Source organism: Pristiophorus japonicus, chromosome 5 (assembly GCF_044704955.1).
Source record: "Pristiophorus japonicus isolate sPriJap1 chromosome 5, sPriJap1.hap1, whole genome shotgun sequence".
In the NCBI taxonomy this organism is placed as follows: Eukaryota; Metazoa; Chordata; class Chondrichthyes; family Pristiophoridae; genus Pristiophorus; species Pristiophorus japonicus.
In genome coordinates, this window is record NC_091981.1 from 277,989,603 (window position 1) to 278,014,018 (window position 24,416).

General features: G+C 47.0%; 1 protein-coding gene across 1 annotated transcript in view; it reads right to left on the reverse strand.

The window, feature by feature from the left end:
- The window catches only part of LOC139264014 (NEDD8 ultimate buster 1-like), a 75,992-nt gene extending 52,379 nt beyond the window's left edge, over nt 1-23,613 (reverse strand). Inside the window, exons 1-3 of the mRNA XM_070880116.1 lie at nt 23,560-23,613; nt 22,259-22,372; nt 4,536-4,600 (exon numbers count right to left, since the gene is read on the reverse strand). Of these exons, the coding sequence (XP_070736217.1) occupies nt 4,536-4,600; nt 22,259-22,372; nt 23,560-23,592 (212 nt within the window). The 5' untranslated portion in view covers nt 23,593-23,613. The remainder of the gene's footprint in view (nt 1-4,535; nt 4,601-22,258; nt 22,373-23,559) is intronic.
- Nucleotides 23,614-24,416: the final 803 nt, after the last annotated feature.

The following is a 24,416-nucleotide window of genomic DNA, read 5'->3' on the forward strand; positions in this document are numbered from 1 at the left end:
TTGGTGAGGTTTACATACATACATAACACTCTTCATTAGCAATTTTGCAGGGGGAGCCCTGGTAAGCAAGTGGGGTCGCGTACGGTAGCTGAGCAAAATCCGAGATAGCCGGGCCTACACTGAACCGTGTGTCACGCATTTCAAGCTCTGCTTGATGGTTTGGACTGCCCGTTCCACTTGACCATTGTATGCGGGCTTAAACGGCGCAGACCTGACATGCTTGATGCCATTGTGGGACATGAACTCGTTGAATTCCGAGCTGGTGAAGCATGGTCCATTGTCACTAACAAGGACGCGGGCAAACAATGTGAGGCGAACATGGCCCAGAGGCTTTCAATGGTGGCAGTGGACGTACATGTCGACATTATTGTACATTCAATACATTTAGAGTAAGCATTCACTGATACTCGGAACATCTTTCCTAGGGCCCAACATTGGCCATGACTTGCATAATTTTTTGGGGAATAAGTTGTTTTTTCTGGTTTAAGTTTAAAAAATGCCATTTTCCTCCCAAAATTTGCTCCAGAGTAAGTCAGTTAGGCATGATTTTTTTTAGGTCAGTTTTTTTTTTTCAAAAGGGGGCGTTCCCAGACACTTACAACAGTTTTGGCCATTTATGCCACTTTGGCCAGCAAAAACTTACTCCAAATCGACTTAGGTCAGCGTATGTGGCCAGCTCTGAAAAACCTTGCGGACAGTGAAGAAAAAGCAGTGCACATTCGGCAGACATTAGGGCAGGGATAGGGGAGAGAAGGAACTGGAGAGGACCTCAACAACCAAGCACCAAACATTGCAAGGAAAAGCTCAAACAATTAAAATACTAATAAAAATGAAGTAAATCCTACCGGAGAAATGCGAGCTGCTGGCCGCGATGTCATGGGGTGGGTGTGGGGGGGGGGAGGGTAGCCAGAGAGAGAGCGAGAAAGAGATGCTAGTATATAAAACACTCTTTCTCTCCCGCCCCCTCCCAAAACACTCTTTCTCCACCACCCCGCCCCCCCCAAAACTCTCCTCCACCCCCCCACTACACTCTTTCTCTCTCTCTCCCTCCCCCAATACACTCTTTCTCTCTTCCCCCCCAAAACACTCTTTCTCCACCACCCCGCCCCACCAAAACTCTCCTCCACCCCCCCAATACACTCTTTCTCTCCTCCCCCCCCCAAAAAACTCTCCTCGTCCCCCCTCCCCCCCCCACAACTCTCCTCCTCCCCCCTCCCCCAATCAAAAGTCTCAAGCACAGCCTCCCATTGAGGACACAGTATCTGCTGGTCGGTGGTCCCAGGGGAAATGCAAGACGAAATTAAGCCGTTCCACCGACGCAAGGACGAAATGTTCATCTATTTGGACTGCCTCCTATGGGGGATTCGTGTAATTTTGCCAAAAAAAGGCAGGGAAACATTTATATGTTTTTACTAGTGATAGCACCGGGTCCTGGCTAGTCCAGGTCCTGATCTGGCGAGCTGTGATGAGCAACCTCTCGCTCTCAAAAGTATCCATTAAAAGAAGCAAGTCTACGGGTTGCCCCATTTCCACCCTGGTGGTGGGCAATGGTAGCCGACTGAGGGCATCAGCGCAGTTCTCCATGCCTGGTCTGTGGCAGATTATATAATCATACGCAGAAAACGTTAGTGCCCATCTTTGGATACGGAACGAAGCATTGGTGTTAATACCTTTGCTTTCTGAGAACAACAAAATGAGCGGTTTGTGGTTGGTTTTGAACTCGAACCGGAGCCCAAATAGGTATTGGTGAACTTTCTTAACCCTGTATATGTATGCTAATGCTTCTTTTTCAACCATACTGTAGGCTCTTTCAGCCTTAGATAAGCTTCTGGAATCATATGCAACCGGTTGCAGTTTGCCTGACCCATTGGCTTGCTGTAACACACAACCGACCCCGTATGAAGATGCATCACAAGCTAGTACTAAACGTTTACACAGGTCATACAGTACAAGTAACTTGTTGGAACATAGTAGGTTTCTGGCCTTGTTAAAGGCTGTCTCTTGAGCTTTACCCCAAACTCAGTCGTCACCCTTGCATAGCAATAAATGCAATAGTTCCAGCAAAGTGCTCAACCCCGATAGAAAGTTACCAAAATAGTTGAGGAGTCCCATGAACGAACGCAGCTCCGTCACATTCTGTGGTCTGGGTGCATTCTTGATGGCCTCAGTCTCGGAGTCCGTGGGTCTGATGCCGTCCGCCGCAATCTTTCTCCCCAGAAATTCGACCTCTGGTGTCAGGAAAACACACTTGGAGCGTTTCAGCCTGAGTCCCACTCTGTCCAGTCGCTTGAGAACCTCTTCCAGGTTGTGCAAGTGTTCGGTGGTGTTGCAGCCAGTGATCAAGATGTCATCTTGGAACACCACATGCGTGGAACCAATTTCAGCAGACTCTCCATGTTCCTCTGGAAGATGGACGCATGAATGAATCCCAAAGGGGCATCTGTGGTATATGAACAATCCTCTGTGTGTGTTGATGCACGTCAATTTTTTCCAAGGTTCAACCAGCTCCTGTGTCATGTAAGCAGAGGTTAGATCCAGCTTGGTGAATGACTTCCCCCCCTGCTAGCGTTGCAAACAGGTAATCCGTTTTGGGTAGTGGGTACTGGTCCTGTAACGAGACTCGGTTGATCGTTACCTTGTAGTCTCCGCAGATTCTGACCGTCCCATCGCTTTTCAACAACAGAACAATTGAACTGACCCACTCGTTGAACTTGACTGGCAATATGATCCTCTCTCATTGAAGTCTGTCCAGCTCGATCTCGACTTTCTCTCGCATCATGTATGGAACCGCTCGGGCCTTGTGATGAACGGGTCGTGCATCAGGGACTAGATGGATCTGCACTTTGGCGCCTGTGAAGTTGCCGATACCTGGCTCGAATAACGACAGGAATTTGTTTAGCACTTGGGTGCATGAGGCGTCATCCTCCGAAGACAGTGCTTTGATGTCGTCCCAGTTCCATCGGATCTTTCCTAGCCAGCTTCTGCCGAACAGCGTTGGGTCATCGCCTGGTACAATCCATAGTGGTAAATCATGCACAGCTCCATCGTACGATACCTTCATTACACTGCCAATGACTAGTATGAGCTCTTTGGTGTAAGTGTGCAGCTTGGTGTGGATCGGACTTAGTTTTGGCCTTTGTGCCTCGCTTGCCCCACAGTTTCTCAAAAGTCTTCTGGCTCATAATTGACTGACTCGCCCCCATGTCCAATTCCATGGAAACTGCAATGCTGTTTAATTTGACTTTTAACATTATCGGAGTGCTTTTGGTGGTGAATGTGTGTACCCCATACACTTCCTCTTCAGCCTCGGGTTGAGTTGCCTCTCTTACTCGTTCAGCGTGATCTGCACCGGATCGGACATCTTCTGCCGACTCTGCCATGTGGTGAGTTGCAGTACGTTTGCACATTCGCTGGAGATGCTCTATTGTTCCACAGCCCTTGCACACGAAGTGCTTGAATCGAAATTGATGGGCTCGATGCTTACCCCCGCAGCGCCAACATGGTGCTAATGGTTTCGCATTCACGTCCCACGGTGGACTCTGAGTCATCCTAAGTCTGGCCTTTGCGGGTGTGTAGATCCTGCCATGTACAGTTCTGCCTGCTGAAGGCGTAATTTTATGCACAGTATTTGCCGGTGAGTTCGATGCTGCAATGATATCTGTTTCATGTTATCGTTCGTGGACATAAAAGCCTGGACTATCGTGATGGCCTTGTTCAAATCTAGGGATTCGGCAGACAGCAGTTTGCAAAGAATGACCTTGTGGCTGATTCCAAGCACGAAAAAGTCCCGCAACACTACCCACAAAAATCCAGCAAATACGCACAGTTCCGCAAGGTGTCTTAGGTCGGCGACATAGCTCACCACGACCTGGCCCTCGGAGCGATGGTGCGTATAAAAGCGATAACTGGCCATCAAGATGCTCTCCTTCGGCTTGAGGTGCACACCTCTTTATATGTCTTGTCCGTTGGTTTTGTCAGTGCTAGCAGATTTTTGATGAGACCATATATCATGGACCCACAAACGGTGAGGAGAATCGCCCTGCACTTGATCGAGGTTTCTGCCTTTTCCAGCTCGTTGGCCACGAAGCACTGGCCAAGACGTTCAACGAAGACTTCCCAATGATCACCCTCCACAAATCTCTCAAGAACACCAACGACAGCCATAACTGCATGAAAGTTCGTGATCTGTTACTCGTCACCAATTGTTACGTTTAGAATAACTCCACAAGACTGTATATCTTAAGCTCAAACTGTTGTGACCTTGGTCTCTTTATTGTAACTCCAGAGTGAGGAAGCAGCATTGTAGATTGCCTTTTATACTTGCTTGCCCAGGGTGTGCAGATAACCCTTGGGTCTCCCCCAGGTGCGCCCCCTGGTGGCAAGTCTTACAGATTGGTGAAGTTTACATATGTAACACTTTACTTCAGGAGCAGAAAGGAATGCTGGGCTTTTATGTGCTTTATTACTGGAGATGGTTGATTCAGTTGCAGCAAGTCACAGTTAATGTCAAATAACAAAGTTAATAATTTACTTACTCCAGGCACAAGTGATGAACTGAAGCATTTGGGGAGATAGTAATCTTCATCTTCTTTTCATTTTCCTGAAAAATACAATCAGAGTATTTAAACTGAGAAAAATACATCACACCTATCATTTGGAAAAAAAAAGAATACTTGAACTCTCCTATAGAATCAAATAGTACAGTTTAGATGGAGGCCATTCGACCCATCTCTCTCTCGAAGAGCAATCCCGTTAGTCCCACTCCCTCTCTCGTTCCCCATATCCCTGCAATTATCTCACCTTCAAGTATTTATCCAATTCCCTTTTGAAGGCTACTACTGAATCTGTATCCATCACCCAATCAGGCAGTGCATTCCAAATCCTAACCACTCCTTGTGTAAAGACGTTTTTTCTCATGTCACCTTTGGATGTTTTTTTGATCACATATCTGTGTCCTCTGGTTAGCGAACCTTCAGCCATTGGAAACAGTCTCTCTTTATATAGCTTGAGCACAGAGCTTGGAGAATGCAATGGTAGTGGATCGCAAGCAGACTCGAAGAATTTGGTGAGCGCAGGAATTCGGTGGAGAGGCGGGCGGTTGAGACGTCTAACTGAAACAGAGGAGCGGAGTCACAGAACCCAAGGACTCTCAGTTAATAGGCACGAGAGCAGACCTGTGGGAGAGCGAGAGGAGCGGCTGCAGATAAAGAAAGGTCCGAGAGACCAGGGCCCAGAGGGAGCTCGAGCGTTGGGGAGTGAGGTTAAAAAAAACTAAAGTGACTTCAGCACAAGGGAAGGATCCGATTGGAGGGTAGCTGGTGATTGTTTTTTTTTAAGTCTTGAGTTTGTTTCTGTTAAGTTTGTTAACAGTCTATTAAGCAGAGCACCTCAGTCCTGTGGAATGCACATCTTGTGCCATGTGGGAACTCCAGGATGCTTCCCGTGTCCTGGACAACCACATGTGCAGGAAGTGTCGTCAGCTGGAGGAGCTCAAGCTCCAGGTTTTGGAGCTGGCATTATTGCGGTACATCCGTGAGGCTGAGAGCTACGTGGATAGTACGTTTCAGAAGATGGTCACCCTGCAGCACAGGCGTGTGCAGGCAGAGAGGGAATAGGTGACTTCCAGATGGACAAGAAGGACCAGGCAGGCAGTGCAGAAGTCCCCTGAGTGCATCTCACTCTCTAGCCAGAATACCGGTGAGAGCAATGATTTCTTTGGGGAGTACAGCCAGAGCCAAGTCCACGGCACTACAGGTGGCTCAGCTGTACAAGGGGGGAGGAGGAAGATCGGGAAAGCAATCGCAATAGGAGATTCAATATTTAGGGGAACAGACAGGCGTTTTTGCGGCCGTAGGCATGACTCCAGGATGGTGTGTTGCCTCCTTGGTACCAGGGTCAAGGATGTCACTGAGCGGCTGCAGAACATTCTGAGGGTGAACAGCCAGAGGTCGTGGTCCATATTGGTATCAACGACATAGGTAGAAAGAGGGATGAGGTCCTGCAGGCAGACTTTCGGGAGTTAGGAAAAGGATTAAAAAGCAGGAACTCAAAGGTGGTAATCTCCGGATTACTGCCGGTGCCACGAGCTAGTGAGTATAGAAATAGGAGGATAGAGCAGATGAATGCGTGGCTGGAGACATCGTGCAGGAGGGAAGGCTTTAGATTCCTGGGACATTGGGTCCAATTCTGGGGGAGGTGGGACTTGTACAGGCCAGACGGGTTGCACCTCAACAGAGCCAGAACCAATATCCTCACTTAAGGGGGTGTGGGCGAGGTTGCCAGTGCTGTTGGATAGGGTTGAAGCTAATTTGGCAGGGGGATGGGCTCCAGGATGTAGCATTGGAAAAGAGAAATAAAGTGCTCAAAGGATGGGGAGAGACCGATAACACTCGAGTAAGAAATAGCAAGATATTAGGTGAGGTCAGACTAAGAGAGAATACAGGTTGAGTGTCCGAAATCTGGAGTTCCGAAATTCGGACTGTTCCGGAATCCGGACATCGGGCCGATCTGTGGCAGGGTTGTCCGGAATCCAGAAAATGTTCCAGAATCCGGAAAATGTTCTGGAATCCGGACCCAGTGTCCCCACCCCCCCCCTCCTCCAGCTCCACTCAGACTCGGGCTGCCACTGATCTCTCCCCCGACGACCTCTCCCCGCCTCAGACCTCTGCCTCGGGCCGACCTCGCCTCCGCTCGACCGCTTACCCCCCCTTCCCCCCCCCTCCCCTACCTACCTACCTTGGCCCAGGCGTTTCTGGACTCGGGACGTCGGAAAGACATTCCGAAGTCCGGAAATACCCAGAATCTGGAGCGGCCTTGGTCCCGAGGCTTCTGGATTTTTGACGCTGTACCTGTTATAAGATAGGTTTACAGTGTATGTGTGTAAATGCACAAGGCATGGTGGATAAGGTGGGTGAGCTGCAGGCGCAAATAGCCACATGGGAATAAGATGTCGTGCAGTAATAGAAAGCTGGCTCAAAAAAGGACAGGATTGGGTACTAAATATTCCTGGATATAAGGTGTTCAGAAAATATGGGAAGGGAAGAAAGAACATGGGGTGGCAGTATTGATTAAGAAGAATATTACAGTGGTGGAGAGAGAGAAGTTCCTGGAGGGGTCAAGGACAGAATCTATTTGATTAGAGTTAAGACACAATAGAGGTGCCATTAAACTACTAGCTGCATTCTATAGGCCACCAACTATTGGGAAGGATATAGAGGAGCAAATTTCCAGGGAAATGACAGAGAGGTGCAACAACTATAGAGTAATGAGAATGGGGGACTTCAATTCTCCGAGTATAGACTGGGATAGTATTAGTGTAAAGGGCAGAGAGGGGGAAGAATTTCTGAAGTATGTTCAGGAGAACGTTCTTGATCAGTATGTTTCCAGCCCAATGAGGGAGGCGGCATTGCTGGATCTGGTTCTGGGGAATGAGGTAGGTCAAGTGGAGCAAGTGTCAGTCGGGGAACATTTAGGGAAAAGTGATCATAGTATCATAGGGGTGGATTTTCTGGACTTTTGCACTTCTTTTTTTGCCCCGGAGGGGTGGTAATGGCGGCGGTGAGGTCTTCTGGGCAGGCGATCATTACCGCCCCAGAATCAGCAAAGCTGAAATTCCAGCCTGTAAGGTTTGGATTAGCTATGGAAAAGGACAGGGACCAATCTAGACTCAAAATACTTAATTGGAGGAAGGGCAATTTAATTGAATTGAGAATGGATCTGGCCCGGGTAAATTGGAATCAAAGACTGGCAGGCAAAACTGTAATCGAACAATGGGCTGCCCTTAAAGAGGAGATGGTTCGGGTACAGTCCGAGGTACATTCTCACTAGGAGCAAAGGTAGGGCAACGAATGTCAGAGCTCCCTGGATGAGGATGTCGTGCAGTAATAGAAACCTGGCTCAAAAAGGTCAAGATTGGGTACTAAATATTCCTGGATATAAGGTGTTCAGGAACGATGGGAAGGGAAGAAAGAACATGGGGTGGCAGTGATAGAAAGTAAGATGAAGCAGAAAAAGTGGGCGTATGACAAATGTCAGGTTGAGAATACGTAAGAACCAGGCTGCATATAGAAAGTTCAGAGGGGAAGTGAAAAGGAAATAAGAGGGACAAAGAGAGAGTATGAGAATAGATTGGCAGCTAACATAAAAGGGAATCCAAAAGTCTTCAAATAGGCATATAAGTAATAAATGGGTAGTTAGAGGGGTGGGGCCGATTAGGGACAAAAAGGAGACCTACACATGGAGGCAGAGGGTATGGCTGAGAGACTAACTGAATACTTTGCAGCTGCCTTTGCCAAGGAAGAAGATGCTGCGAAAATCATTGTGAAACAGCAGGTAGCTGAGACACTGGATGGGATAAAAATTGATGACGAGGAGGTATTAGACAGTCAGGCTGTACTTCGAGTAGGTAAGTCACCAGGACTGGATGGGATGCATCCTAGGATGCTGAGGGAAGTAAAGGTGGAAATTGCGAAGTTAGTGGCCATAATGTTCCAATCCTCTTTAGATACGGGTTGGTGCCAGAGGACTGGAGAATTGCAAATGTTACACACTTGTTCAAAAAAAGGTGTAAGGATTATCCCAGCAGCTACACGCTAGTAACCTTGGTAGTGGGGAGACTTTTAGAGATGATAATCAGGGACAAAGTTAATAGTCGCTTGGACAAGTGGGGATTAATTAAGGAAAGCCAGCACTGGTCCGTTGAAAGCCAAATTGTGTTTAACTAACTTGATTGAGTTTTTTGCGAGGTAACAGAGAGGGTTCATGAGGCCAATGCGGTTGATGTGGTGAGAATGGACTTCTAAAAGGCGTTTGATAAAGTGACACATAATAGGCTTGCGAGCAAAGTAATAGCCCATGGAATAAAAGGGACAGGGACAGCATGGATACAAAATTGGCTAAGTGACAGGAAACAGGGTAGTGGTGAACGGTTGTTTCTTGGACTGGAGGAAGATATACAGTGTTGTTCCCCAGGGGTCGGTACAAGGACCACTGCTTTTCTTGATATAATAATGACTTGGACTTGAGTGTACAGGGCACAATTTCAAAATTTGAAGAAGTCACAAAACTTGGATGAACAGTGATGAGGATAGGGATAGACTTCAAGAGGACATAGACAGGCTGGTGAAATGGGTGGACACATGGCAGATGGAAGGCTATTATATGAAGAAAGGTTGAGCAGGTTGGGCCTATACTCATTGGAGTTTAGAAGACTGAGAGGTGTTCTTATTGAAACGTGTAAGATTCTGAGGGTGCTCGACAGGGTAGATACTGAGAGGATGTTTCCCCTCGTGCGGGAATCTAGAACTAGAGAGCATAGTTTCAGAATAAGGGGTTGCCCATTTAAAATGAAAATGAGGAGGAATTTCTTCTCTTAGAGGGTTGTTAATCTTTGGAATGCTCTACCACAGAGAGCTGTGGAGGCTGGGTCATTGAATATATTTAAGGTGGAGATAGACAGATTTTTGAATGATAAGGGAGTCAAGGATTATGGGGAGCGTGCAGAGAAGTGGAGCTGAGCCCAGGATCAGATCAGCCATGATTTTATTTAATGGCGGAGCAGGCTAAAGGGGCCAAATGGCCTACTCCGGATCCTATTTGTTATGTTCTTATGTTCTTATAAGATGAGATTTAATGCAGAAAAGTGCAAAGTGATATGTTTTGGTAGGAAGAATGAGGAGAGGCAATATAAAAGGTACAATTCAAAGGGGGTGCATGAACAGAGAGACCTAGGGGTATCATAGAATCATAGAAATTTACTGAACAGAAGGAGGCCATTTCGGCCAATCGTGTCCGCGCTGGCCGATCAAAAGCTATCCAGCCTAATCTCACTTTCCAGCCCCTGGTCCATAGTCTGTAGGTTACGGCACTTTAAGTGCACATCCAAGTATTTTTTAAATGTGGTGAGGGTTTCTGCCTCTACCAAACTTTTAGACAGTGAGTTCCAGACCCCAACCTCGCTCTGGATGAAGAAATTTCTCCTTATATATCCTCTAACGCTCCCCCCAATTACTTATGCCCCCTGGTTGTTGACCCCTCTGCCAAGAGAAACAGGACCTTATTATCCACTCTATCCAGGCCCCTCATAATTTTATACACCTCAATCAGGTCTCCTCTCAGCCTCCTCTGTTCCAAAGAAAACAGACCCAGCATCTCCAATCTTTCCCTATAGCCAAAATTCTCCAGTCCAGGCAGCATTCTTGTAAATCTCCTCTGCACCCTTTCCAGTGCAATCACATCTTTCCTGTAATGTGGTGACCAGAACTGCACACAGTACTCCAGCTGCGGCCTAACCAGTGTTTTATACAGTTCAAGCATAACTTCCTTGCTCTTGTATTCCATGCCTCGACTAATCAAGGCAAGTATTCCATATGCCTTCTTAACCACCTTATCTACCTGGCCTGCTACCTTCAGGAATCTGTGGACCTGCACTCCAAGGTCCCTTTGTTCCTCTACACTTTTCAATGTCGTACCATTTAATGTGAATTCCCTTGCCTTGTTTGACCTCCCCAAATGCATTACTTCACACTTCACCGGATTAAATTCCATTTGCCACTGTTCTGCCCACCTGACAAGTACATTGATATCTTCCTACAGTCCGCAGCTTTTTTCTTCATTATCAACCACACAGCCTATTATAGTGTCATCTGCAAACTTCTTAATCATACCCCCAACATTCAAGTCCAAGTCATTGATATATACCACAAAAAGCAAGGGACCCAGCACTGAGCCCTGCGAAACCCCACTGGATACAGCCTTCCAGTCACAAAACACCCATCAACCATTACCCTTTGCTTCCTGCCTCTGAGCCAATTTTGGAGCAACTTGCCACTTTGCCCTGGATCCCATGGGCTTTTACTTCATGTGCACAAATTGTTGAAGGTGGCAGGGCAGGTTGAGAAAACGGTTAGAAAAGTATACGGGATCCTGGGCTTCATAAATAGAGACATAAGTTAAAAAAGCAAGGAAGTTATGATGAACCTTTATAAAACACTGTTTCGGCCCCAACTGGAGTATTGCGTGCAGTTCTGGACGCCGCACTTTAGGAAGAACGTGAAAGCCTTCGAGAGGGTGCAGAAAAGGTTTACGAGAATGATTCCAGGGATCAGGGACTTCAGTTACATGTTCCAAACACAGATGAGACTGCACACATAGAGGTTAAAGTAACAGTGACCTCAGTCTTTATTAAGACACTCCAGAGTGAGGAACAGGCCTTAGGGGCCGGCTTATATACAGTGCTCCCAAGGGATGCTGCGATCCCTTGGGACTTCAGGGGACACGCTCCCTGGTGGCGGAACATGGGAGTGCATGCTTTACAGGCGTGAATTGGCTAGGATAGATTTACGAATGATACTTAAGGGGTTGACAGTGGATGGGCAATGGCAGACATTTAGAGACCGCATGGATGAACTACAACAATTGTACATCCCTGTCTGGCCTAAAAATAAAAAAGGGAAGGTGGCTCAACCGTGGCTATCAAGGGAAATCAGGGATAGTATTAAAGCCAAGGAAGTGGCATACAAATTGGCCAGAAATAGCAGTGAACCCAGGGACTGGGAGAAATTTAGAACTCAGCAGAGGAAGACAAAGGGTTTGATTAGGGCAGGGAAAATAGAGTACGAGAGGAAGCTTGCAGGGAACATTAAGACGGACTGCAAAAGCTTCGATAGATATGTAAAGAGAAAAAGGTTAGTAAAGACAAATGTAGGTCCCCTGCAGTCAGAATCAAGGGAAGTCATAACTGGGAACAAAGAAATGGCAGACCAATTGAACAAGTACTTTGGTTCGGTATTCACTAAGGAGGACACAAACAACCTTCCGGATATAAAAGGGGACAGAGGGTCTAGTAAGAAGGAGGAACTGAGGGAAATCCTTATTAGTCGGGAAATTGTGTTGGGGAAATTGATGGGACTGAAGTCCGATAAATCCCCAGGGCCTGATGGATTGCATCCCAGAGTACTTAAGGAGGTGGCCTTGGAAATAGCGGATGCATTGACAGTCATTTTCCAACATTCCATAGACTCTAGATTAGTTCTTATGGAGTGGAGGGTAGCCAATGTAACCCCACTTTTTAAATAAGGACGGAGAGAGAAAACAGGGAATTATAGACCGGTCAGCCTGACATCGGTAGTGGGTAAAATGATGGAATCAATTATTAAGGATGTCATAGCAGCGCATTTGGAAAGAGGTGACATGATAGGTTCAAGTCAGCATAGATTTTTGAAAGGGAAATCATGCTTGACAAAACTTCTGGAATTTTTTGAGGATTTTCAGAAGACTTTCGACAAGGTCCCACACAAGAGATTAATGTGCAAAGTTAAAGCACATGGCATTGTGGGTAGTGTGTTGACGTGGATTGAGAACTGGTTGTCAGACAGGAAGCAAAGAGTAGGAGTAAATGGGTACTTTTCAGAATGGCAGGCAGTGACTAGTGGGGTACCGCAAGGTTTTGTGCTGGGGCCCCAGCTGTTTACATTGTACATTAATGATTTAGACGAGGGGATTAAATGTAGTATCTCCAAATTTGCGGATGACACTAAGTTGGGTGGCAGTGTGAGCTGCGAGGAGGATGCTATGAGGCTGCAGAGCGACTTGGATAGGTTAGGTGAGTGGCAAATGCATGGCAGATGAAGTATAATGTGGATAAATGTGAGGTTATCCACTTTGGTGGTAAAAACAGAGAGACAGACTATTATCTGAATGGTGACAGATTAGGAAAAGGGGAGGTGCAACGAGACCTGGGTGTCATGGTACACCAGTCATTGAAGGTTGGCATGAAGGTACAGTAGGCGGTTAAGAAAGCAAATGGCATGTTGGCCTTCATAGCGAGGTGATTTGAGTACAAGGGCAGGGAGGTGTTACTATAGTTGTACAGGGCCTTGGTGAGGCCACACCTGGAGTATTGTGTACAGTTTTGGCTCCTAACTTGAGGAACGACATTCTTGCTATTGAGGGAGTGCAGCGAAGGTTCACCAGACTGATTTCCGGGATGGCGGGACTGACATATCAAGAAAGACTGGATCAACTAGGCTTGTATTCACTGGAGTTCAGAAGAATGAGAGGGGATCTCATAGAAACGTTAAAAATTCTGATGGGTTTAGACAGGTTAGATGCAGGAAAAATGTTCCCAATGTTGGGGAAGTCTAGAACCAAGGGTCACAGTCTGAGGATAAGGGGTAAGCCTTTTAGGACCGAGATGAGGAGAAACTTCTTCACTCAGAGAGTGGTGAACCTGTGGAATTCTCTACCACAGAAAGTTGTTGAGGCCAATTCACTAAATATATTCAAAAAGGAGTTAGATGTAGTCCTTACTACTAGGGGGATCAAAGGGTATGGCGAGAAAGCAGGAATGGGATACTGAAGTTGCATGTTCAGCCATGAACTCATTGAATGGCGGTGCAGGCTCGAAGGGCCGAATGGCCTACTCCTGCACCTATTTTCTATGTTTCTATGTTTCCACAACATCACCCCGCCCCAAAGTCAAAGCGAAAACTATTTACAAGGTAAGGCGGTCGGGAGCCTTTCTTTCCCTGGTGGACTGCGTCGGTACAAATGGTGTGTTGGCTGTGCCCTCGCTGGGCTGGCGTGTTGTTGGCCCTGCAGGGCTGCTGGGTGAGCCTGGCCTTGCTGGGCTGTTGGGCGTGATAGGTTCGGTTTCCTGGTCCGCTGTGGTGTTGTTGATCCTTTGGGTGTGTGTTGTGGGCTCGAAAAAGGTGATGTCTTCTGTTGGTTGTTCAGGGCAGTCTGTGAATCACTGTCTCGTTTGGTCCAGGTGCTTTCTGCAAATTTGTCCATTGTCTAGTTTGACTACAAACACCCTACTCCCTTCTTTAGCTATCAGCGTGCCGCGATCCACTTGGGACCATGTCCATAGTTTAGCACATACACAGGGTCATTCAGATCAATTTCCCGTGACCAAGTGGCACGACCATCGTTTACATTTTGTTGCTGCCGCCTGCTCTCTACCTGATCATGCAGGTTGGGGTAAACCAGCGAGAGTCTGGTTTTAAGTGTCCTTTTCATGAGTAGCTCAGCCGGGGGCACCCCTGTGAGCGAGTGGGGTCTCGTGTGGTAGCTGAGCAGTACTCGGGACAGGCGGGTTTGGTGTGGGCCTTCTGTGACTCATTTGAGGTTCTGTTTGACTGTTTGTACTGCACGCTCTGCCTGCCCATTGGAGGCCTATTTCAACGGGGCCGAGGTGACATGTTTGATCCCATTGCGGGTCATGAATTCTTTAAATTCGACACTGCTGAAATATGGCCCGTTGTCACTGACCAGTATGTCAGGCAGGCCATGGGTGGCAATCATGGCCCTCAGGCTTTCAATGGTGGCGGTGGCGGTGCTTCCCGACATTATTTCACATTCAATCCATTTTGAAAAAGCATTCACCACCACCAGGAACATTTTACTGAGAAACGGGCCCGCATAGTCGACATGGGTCCTTGACCATGGTCTGGATGGCCAGGACCACAAAGTTAGTGGTGCCTCTCTGGGCGCGTTGCTCAACTGAGCACATACGCTGCATTGCCATACACAGGACTCTAAGTCAGAGTCGATACCGGGCCACCACACGTAGGATCTGGCTATCGCTTTCATCATTACTATACCTGGGTGTGTGCTCTGGAGATCCGAGATGAATGAATCCCTGCCCTTTTTTGGTAGCACTACGCGGTTACCCCACAACAGGCAGTCTGTCTGAATGGACAGCTTGTCCTTTCTCCGCTGGAACGGCTTGATTAGCTCTTGCATTTCAACGAGGATGCTGGCCCAGCTCCCATGCAGTACACAGTTTTTTACTAGGGACAGCAGAGGATCTTGGCTGGTCCAAGTCCTAATCTGGCGGGCCGTGAAAGGTGATTTATCATTTTCAAACGCTTCCATGACCATCAACAAGTCTGTGGGCTGCGCCACCATCAACAAGTTTGCAGGCTGCGCCATTTCCAACCCCGTGGTGGGCAATGGTAGCCGACTGAGAGCATCCGCATAGTTCTTGGTGCCTGGCCTGTGGCGGATGGTATAGATATACGCTGATAGCGCGAGTGCCCACCTTTGTATGCGGGCTGAGGCATTAGTATTTATCCCCTTGTTTTCAGCGAACAGGGATATGAGGGGCTTGTGATCGGTTTCCAGCTCAAATTTGAGGCCAAACAGCTACTGATGCATTTTTTTTACCCCGAACACACTCGCTAATACCTCTTTCTCAATCATGCTGTCGGCCCTCTCGGCCTTAGACAAGCTCCTGGAAGCATAGGCGACAGGTTGCAACTTCCCCGCAACGTTAGCTTGTTGTAATACACACCCGACTCCGTATGACGACGCATCACATGCTAGCACGAGTCTTTTACACGGGTTATACAATACAAGCAGCTTGTTGGAGCATAAAATGTTTCTGGCTTTCTCAAAAGCAATTACTTGTTTTTTTCCCCCATACCCAGTTCTCACCTTTACGCAATAACACATGTAGGGGCTCGAAGAGGGTGCTTAACCCCGGTAGGATGTTACCAAAATAGTTGAGGAGTCTCAGGAACGACCGCAGCTCCGTGACGTTCTGTGGCCTGGGCGCGTTCCTGATAGCCTCTGTCTTGGCGTCTGTGGGCCAAATGCCATCCGCTGCGATCTTTTTTCCCCAAAACTCTATTTATGTTGCCATGAAGACGCATTTCAAACTCTTCAGCCGCAGCCCTAGTTGCTGGAGGATGTCCTCCAGGTTTTGTAGGTGCTCAACGGTGTCCCATCATTGGTCCTAACAGACCAATATTTCGTCCTGAAAAACCACCGTGCGTGGTACCGACTTGAGTAGGCTCTCCATGTTTCTCTGGAAGATCGCTGCAGCCGACCGAATTCCAAACGGGCATCTGTTGTAGATGAACAGTCCCTTGTATGTGTTGATGCAGGTGAGGCCCTTCGAAGACTCCTCCAGCTCCTGTGTCATGTAGGCCGAAGTCAGGTCGAGCTTGGTGAACGTCTTACCTCCTGCCAGTATCGCAAATAGGTCGTCTGCCTTAGGTAGCGGGTATTGGTCCTGTGGCGAGAAACGATTAATAGTTACTTTATAATCGCCGCAAATCCTGACCGTGCCATCATTTCTGAGTACTGGAACAATCGGGCTGGCCCACTCGCTGAATTCCACTGGGGAGATGATGCCCTCGCATTGCAGCATGTCCAGCTCGATTTCCACCCTCTCCCTCATCATGTGAGGTACCGCTCGCGCCTTGTGGTGAATGGGTCATGCCTCTGGGACCAAGTGGATCCACACCTTCGCCCTGATAAAGCTTCCAATGCCTGGCTCAAAAAGGGAAGGAAATTTGTTAAGAACCTGGGTACATGAGGCCTCATCGGCATGTGATAGCGCTCAGATGTCATCCCAGTTCCAGCGGATTTTGCCCAGCCAGCTCCTTCCAAGCAGTGTGGGGCCATCGCCTGGGACAATCCAGTGTGGCACTTCATGCACCATGCCCTCGTAGGTGACCTTGACCATGGCGCTGCCCAGGTCATTGATGAGCTCTTTGGTGTACGTTCTCAGTTTCGTGTGGATGGGGCTCAGGGCTGGTCTGAGTGCCTTGTTGCACCACAGTCTCTCAAACATCTTTTTACTCATGATGGATTGGCTAGCGCCAGTGTCCAGTTCCATGGCTACGGGTAAGTCATTCAATTTTACATTTAGCATTATAGGTGAACATTTTGTCAAAAATATGTGCACCCCGTGTACTTCAGCATTTGCCTCCTCTCTCTGAGGCTCGAAATTGCTTTGATCCACCATGGACCGATCTTCCTCTGCCACGTGGTGGTTAGCAGGTTTTGCAGAGCTTGCCTTGCATTCATCCTTTGTTGCGGACTCTGAGTCATCTGGGTCACCTGAGGCCTTCTGGCACTTGCAGACTCGTGGGTTCTGCCCTGTACATTTCTGCTTGCAAACACAGTTCCAGTTAATTTATGAACATTGCTAGCACTTGTGTGCTGAGAGATTTGTTTGGTGGTATCACTTGTGGACATAAACGCCTGTGGTATCGCAATGGCCTTGCTGAGGGTCGGTGTCTCTACAGTAAAAAGTTTTCGTAGGATGGTCTCGTGGCCAATGTCCAGTACAAAAAAGTCTCTGAGCATTTGCTCCAGGTAGCCATCAAACTCACATTGTCCTGCAAGTCGCCTTAGCTTGGCGACGTAGCTCGCCACTTCCTGACCTTCAGATCGCTGGTACGTATAGAACCGATACCTCGCCATCAGCACGCTCTCCCTCGGGTTAAGATGCTCCCGAACCAGTGTACACAGCTCCTCATATGACTTATCTGTGGGTTTCACTGGAGCCAGAAGATTCTTCATGAGGCTGGAGGTCGGTGCCCTGCAGACCATGAGGAGGACCGCTCTCCTTTTTGCAGCGCTTCCTTCTCCGTCCAGCTCGTTGGCTTCAATGTACTGGTCTAACTGTTCGACATAGGCTTCCCAGTCCTCACCCTCCGAGAACATCTCCAGGATGCCCACAGTTTTCTGCATCTTTGCATTGGATTCGTGTACTCATGGCCAGTTATTGTGTTCCCAACACAATAACTTTTTTATATTAGTCAGTAACTTTTAACATTGTTGTTGCCAATTTAAGTGTATCTAAGGGTTAATTCATGGCAGGAGAGCTCGGTCGGGTGTTATGCTCCTCCTGTACCATGTGGGAACTCAGGGACACTTCTGGTGTCCCTGACGAGTACGTGTGCGGGAATTGTATCCGCCTCCAGCTCCTGACGGTCCGCGTTGCAGAATTGGAGCTCAGGGTGGATTCACTCTGGAGCATCCACGATGCTGAGAATGACGTGAGTAGCACATGTAGCGAGTTGGTCTTACCGCAGGAGAAGGGTCCACAGCCAGATAGGGAATGGAAGACCAGCAGGAAGAGGAGTGCAAGGAAGGTAGTGCAGGGGTCCCCTGTGGTCATCCCCCTGCAAAACAGATACACCGCTTTGAGTACTGTTGGGGGGGATGACTCATCAGGGGAGGGCAGCAGCAGCCAAGTTCATGGCACTGTGGCTGGCTCTGTTGCACAGGAGGGCAGGAAAAAGAGTGGGAGAGCGATAGTGATAGGGGATTCAATGGTGAGGGGAATAGATAGGCGTTTCTGCGGCCGCAACCGAGACTCCAGGATGGTATATTGCCTCCCTGGTGCAAGGGTCAAGGATGTCTCGGGGCGGGTGCAGGACATTCTAAAAAGGGAGGGAGAACAGCCAGTTGTCGTGGTGCACATTGGTACCAACAACATAGGTAAAAAAAGGGATGAGGTCCTACGAAACAAATTTAAGGAGCTAGGAGCTAAATTAAAAAGTAGGACCTCAAAAGTAGTAATCTCGGGATTGCTACCAGTGCCACGTGCTAGTCAGAGTAGGAATCGCAGGATAGCGCAGATGAATACGTGGCTTGAGCAGTGGTGCAGCAGGGAGGGATTCAAATTCCTGGGGCATTGGAACCGGTTCTGGGGGAGGTGGGAACAGTACAAACCGGACGGTCTGCACCTGGGCAGGACCGGAACCAATGTCCTAGGGGGAGTGTTTGCTCGTGCTGTTGGGGAGGAGTTAAACTAATATGGCAGGGGGATGGGAACCAATGCAGGGAGACAGAGGGAAACAAAAAGGAGGCAAAAGCAAAAGCAAAAGAAAGGAGATGAGGAAAAGTGGAGGGCAGAGAAACCCAAGGCAAAGAACAAAAAGGGACACTACAGCAAAATTCTAAAAGGACTAATGGTGTTAAAAAATCAAGCCTGAAGGCTTTGTGTCTTAATGCAAGGAGTATCCGCAATAAGGTGGATGAATTAACTGTGCAAATAGATATTAACAAATATGATGTGATTGAGATTACGGAGATGTGGCTCCAGGATGATCAGGGCTGGGAACTCAACATCCAGGCATATTCAACATTCAGGAAGGATAGAATAAAAGGAAAAGGAGGTGGGGTAGCATTGCTGGTTAAAGAGGAGATTAATGCAATAGTTAGGAAAGACATTAGCTTGGATGATGTGGAATCTATATGGGTAGAGCTGCAGAACACCAAAGAGCAAAAAACATTAGTGGGAGTTGTGTGCAGACCTCCAAACAGTAGTAGTGATGTTGGGGAGGGCATCAAACAGGAAATTAGGGGTGCATGCAATAAAGGTGCAGCAGTTATAATGGGTGACTTTAATATGCACATAGATTGGGCTAGCCAAACTGGAAGCTATACGGTGGAGGAGAAGTTCCTGGAGTGCATAAGGGATGGTTTTCTAGACCAATATGTCGAGGAACCAACTAGGGGGGAGGTCATCTTCGACTGGGTGTTGTGTAATGAGAGAGGATTAATTAGCAATCTCATTGTGCGAGGCCCCTTGGGGAAGAGTGACCATAATATGGTGGAATTCTGCATTAGGATGGAGAATGAAACAGTTAATTCAGAGACCATGGTCCAGAACTTAAAGAAGGGTAACTTTGAAGGTATGAGGCGTGAATTGGCTAGGATAGATTGGCGAATGATACTTAAGGGGTTGACAGTGGATGGGCAATGGCAGACATTTAGAGACCGCATGGATGAACTACAACAATTGTACATCCCTGTCTGGAGTAAAAATAAAAAAGGGAAGGTGGCTCAACCGTGGCTATCAAGGGAAATCAGGGATAGTATTAAAGCCAAGGAAGTGGCATACAAATTGGCCAGAAATAGCAGTGAACCCAGGGACTGGGAGAAATTTAGAACTCAGCAGAGGAGGACAAAGGGTTTGATTAGGGCAGGGAAAATGGAGTACGAGAAGAAGCTTGCAGGGAACATTAAGGCGGATTGCAAAAGTTTCCATAGATATATAAAGAGAAAAAGGTTAGTAAAGACAAACGTAGGTCCTCTGCAGTCAGAATCAGGGGAAGTCATAACGGGGAACAAAGAAATGGCAGACCAATTGAACAAGTACTTTGGTTCAGTATTCACTAAGGAGGACACAAACAACCTTCCGGATATAAAAGGGGTCAGAGGGTCTTGTAAGGAGGAGGAACTGAGGGAAATCTTTATTAGTCGGGAAATTGTGTTGGGGAAATTGATGGGATTGAATTCCGATAAATCCCCAGGGCCTGATGGACTGCATCCCAGAGTACTTAAGGAGGTGGCCTTGGAAATAGCGGATGCATTGACAGTCATTTTCCAACATTCCATTGACTCTGGATCAGTTCCTATCGAGTGGAGGGTAGCCAATGTAACCCCACTTTTTAAAAAAGGAGGGAGAGAGAAAACAGGGAATTATAGACCGGTCAGCCTGACCTCAGTAGTGGGTAAAATGATGGAATCAATTATTAAGGATGTCATAGCAGCGCATTTGGAAAGAGGTGACATGATAGGTCCAAGTCAGCATGGATTTGTGAAAGGGAAATCATGCTTGACAAAACTTCTGGAATTTTTTGAGGATGTTTCCAGTAAAGTGGACAAGGGAGAACCAGTTGATGTGGTATATTTGGACTTTCAGAAGGCTTTCGACAAGATCCCACACAAGAGATTAATGTTCAAAGTTAAAGCACATGGGATTGGGGGTAGTGTGCTGACGTGGATTGAGAACTGGTTGTCAGACAGGAAGCAAAGAGTAGGAGTAAATGGGTACTTTTCAGAATGGCAGGCAGTGACTAGTGGGGTACCGCAAGGTTCTGTGCTGGGGCCCCAGCTGTTTACATTGTACATTAATGATTTAGATGAGGGGATTAAATGTAGTATCTCCAAATTTGCGGATGACACTAAGTTGGGTGGCAGTGTGAGCTGCGAGGAGGATGCTATGAGGCTGCAGAGTGACTTGGATAGGTTAGGTGAGTGGGCAAATGCATGGCAGATGAAGTATAATGTGGATAAATGTGAGGTTATCTACTTTGGTGGTAAAAACAGAGAGACAGACTATTATCTGAATGGTGACAGATTAGGAAAAGGGGAGGTGCAACGAGACCTGGGTGTCATGGTACATCAGTCATTGAAGGTTGGCATACAGGTACAGCAGGCGGTTAAGAAAGCAAATGGCATGTTGGCCTTCATAGCGAGGGGATTTGAGTACAGGGGCAGGGAGGTGTTGCTACAGTTGTACAGGGCCTTGGTGAGGCCACACCTGGAGTATTGTGTACAGTTTTGGTTTCTTAACTTGAGGAAGGACATTCTTGCTATTGACGGAATGCAGTGAAGATTCACCAGACTGATTCCCGGGATGGTGGGACTGACCTATCAAGAAAGACTGGATCAACTGGGCTTGTATTCACTGGAGTTCAGAAGAATGAGAGGGGACCTCATAGAAACGTTTAAAATTCTGACGGGTTTAGACAGGTTAGATGCAGGAAGAATGTTCCCAATGTTGGGGAAGTCCAGAACCAGGGGTCACAGTCTAAGGATAAGGGGTAAGCCATTTAGGACCGTGATGAGGAGAAACTTCTTCACCCAGAGAGTGGTGAACCTGTGGAATTCTCTACCACAGAAAGTTGTTGAGGCCAATTCACTAAATATATTCAAAAGGGAGTTAGATGAAGTCCATACTACTAGGGGGATCAAGGGGTATGGCGAGAAAGCAGGAAGGGGCTACTGAAGTTGCATGTTCAGCCATGAACTCATTGAATGGCGGTGCAGGCTAGAAGGGCTGAATGGCCTACTCCTGCACCTATTTTCTATGTTTCTATGAGACTGCACACAGGGAGGTTAAAGTAACAGTGACTTCAGTTTTTATTAAAACACTCCAGAGTGAGTAACAGGCCTTAGGGGCCAGCTTATATACAGTGCTCCCAAGGAATGCTGGGATCCCTTGTGACTTTAGGGGATGCGCTCCCTGGTGGTGGAACATGGGAGTGCATGCTTTACAGATACACAACCGTTCTCCTTTGAGCGGAGAAGGTTAAGAGGAGATTTGATAGAGGTGGTCAAAATCATGAGGGGGTCTATAGTAGATAGAGAGAAACTATTCCCATTGTCAGAAGGGTCGAGGACACAGATTTAAGGTGATTGGCAGAACAACCCAACAAGAACAACCAAACAACCAAACAAGCATGCGGAGAAACTTTTTTATACAGCGAGTGGTTAGGTTCTGGAATGCACTGCCTGAAAGGATGATGGAGGCAGACTCAATTATGGCTTTCAGAAGGGAATTGGATAAGTACCTGAAGTAAAACTATTTGCAGGGCTATGGGGAAAGGGCGGGAGTGGGACTAGCTGAAGTGCTCTTGCAGGGAGTGGACTTTTCCTGTTCCTACGATCCTAAACAATCGCTAGGATAGTGGCCAATGGGTTTTGTGTTGCGGAATACTCTCACCTGAAGTTGCTTTGGTAACATAACCCAAATATCTTGCTGTCCAGAGCTGCTGCATGCCTGTTCTTGGCTCAGTCCCACACCACTTTCCATAGTATTACCGGGGTCCTCCTCTTGCTGCGATGGAAGAACACAAACAATCGTCACTGTAATGTATGCTCCTGTCAGAATGCGCACAGCTTTGTCGAGAAGTTGCATTGTGAGTGGCTTAGCCAGTCACGTGATGTTCACAAGACTCAATAAAACCCCAGTCAGTCAGGTCCAGGTCATCCATGATGAGGTATGTAGTTGTGAGCCTAGTGGATGAACTAAACAATGTGTAGTGTGATTGTTAAACCTTTGTTAATAAACCAACTAGTTTTTAATAGCAATGTGTTGCTATGAATTCTGAAGCAAGAACCCTGAATTCCTTATTGAATTTATTACTGACTATCTTTTATTTATGGCTCTTGTTTTGGTCTCTCCCACAAGTAATATGCCTTGCTCGAGCAAGATCCAGCCCATAAACCCACTACAACTTCAAACTGAAAGTCATTACACTGTCACCTCAACGTTGGGCAAGCAGCTTTCATTTTCACCAGTGCAGCAAAGGGGGAACTGCAGCCGGAAATCCCCATCAAACATCGAGCTCATAAACAAATTAACACAGACAGAGAGAAAGGCACAGAGGCAGACACGCAGGCAGAGAGAGAGAGGCACACACAGACACAGAGAGAGACACACACAGACACAGAGAGAGGCACTCACAGGTAGAGAAAGAGAGAGAGGGACACACACACAGACACACACACAGAAATAGAGAGACATGCAGACAGAAACACACACACAGACAGAGAAAGGGAGAGAGACACACACAGAGACAGACACAGACAAAGAAAGAGAGAGAGAGATACACACACACACACAGACACACACACAGAGAAAGAGAGAGATACACACACATAGACAGACAGAGAGAGACTCACACACAGACATGCACAGAGAGACATACACACAGACAGATACACATACATACAGACAGACACAGAGATACACACAGATAGAGAAAGACACACACACACAGATAGAGAGAGAGACACACACTCAGACATAGAGTACAAAATACTGAGGCAGTGAGAAGAAATCTGACACATGAAGCCTACACATAAACATAAAAATTAACTTGGACATTATTTAAGGAATGGTCCATTCTTTGCTCGTCCAAACAGCCTGATGAGTTAATTAAATGTTACTTGCCTTATCGACTCTTTCTAACTATGATACTTTATTCTCAGCATTTTATTCTCTCTCTCATTTCAGCATACCTGACGCACCACAGTTTGCCTCCCTTCTGCCATGGCTTCTCGAGCTGTTTGCTCTGTGAAATACTCAACACTTGCAAGTGAAATTGAAAGTAAATTGGAAGGGTTTTAAAGTACTGCCCCTGTTTTTTTTTAAAAAAACAACTGATTGGATTTTCAGTGATAAAGGTTCAAGCTTCAAACTGATCAGCTTAAGGAGAGGCCCTGAAATTCCGGTGTCCCGGGTCCGTACGAAGTTTTTACGGACCCGGGAAGGCATCAGAAAAGCCAGTTTTCGGCGCGCAAAGCGCTTGCGCTGGAAACCAGCATTTCCGATCTGTCAAGTTTCTGGCTTGATAGATCCTCCATATCTCGGGAGCGAGGACGCTTGCAGGGCAAGATTTCTGATAATTACGAATACCCTGCAAATGTCCTTTACATTCTTGCGCCTGAAAAAACGTGCATATAGCCTACTTTTGCAGGCGTAAGAGTTTAAAAACATAGAAAAAACATGATTAAAATAAAAAATTTAAAACACATTTATGTTAAAACCCTGCCTGCTCAGATAATTTTATTTTAAACCCTACCCCTAACTTTTTTTAAAATTGGGAATTTTTTTAAATTTAAAAAACATGTGTAACATTTTTAATTTCTATTAGTTTATGGTGTGAGGTGTTTTTTTAAATGTTTTGTATAGTGTTTGTGCATTTTGGGGTTTTTCTCATTCATAGTATAGGAGATTTGTAACTTACGAATCTGCTATGACTATGAATGAGAAAATACTTACCTGTGATTGGGTGTCCAGGCCCACGTGACTCCTGCGGACATCCTGACGTGCACGCGCTGCATGTCGTTGGGAGTGGAGGCCTGTGACTCGGAAG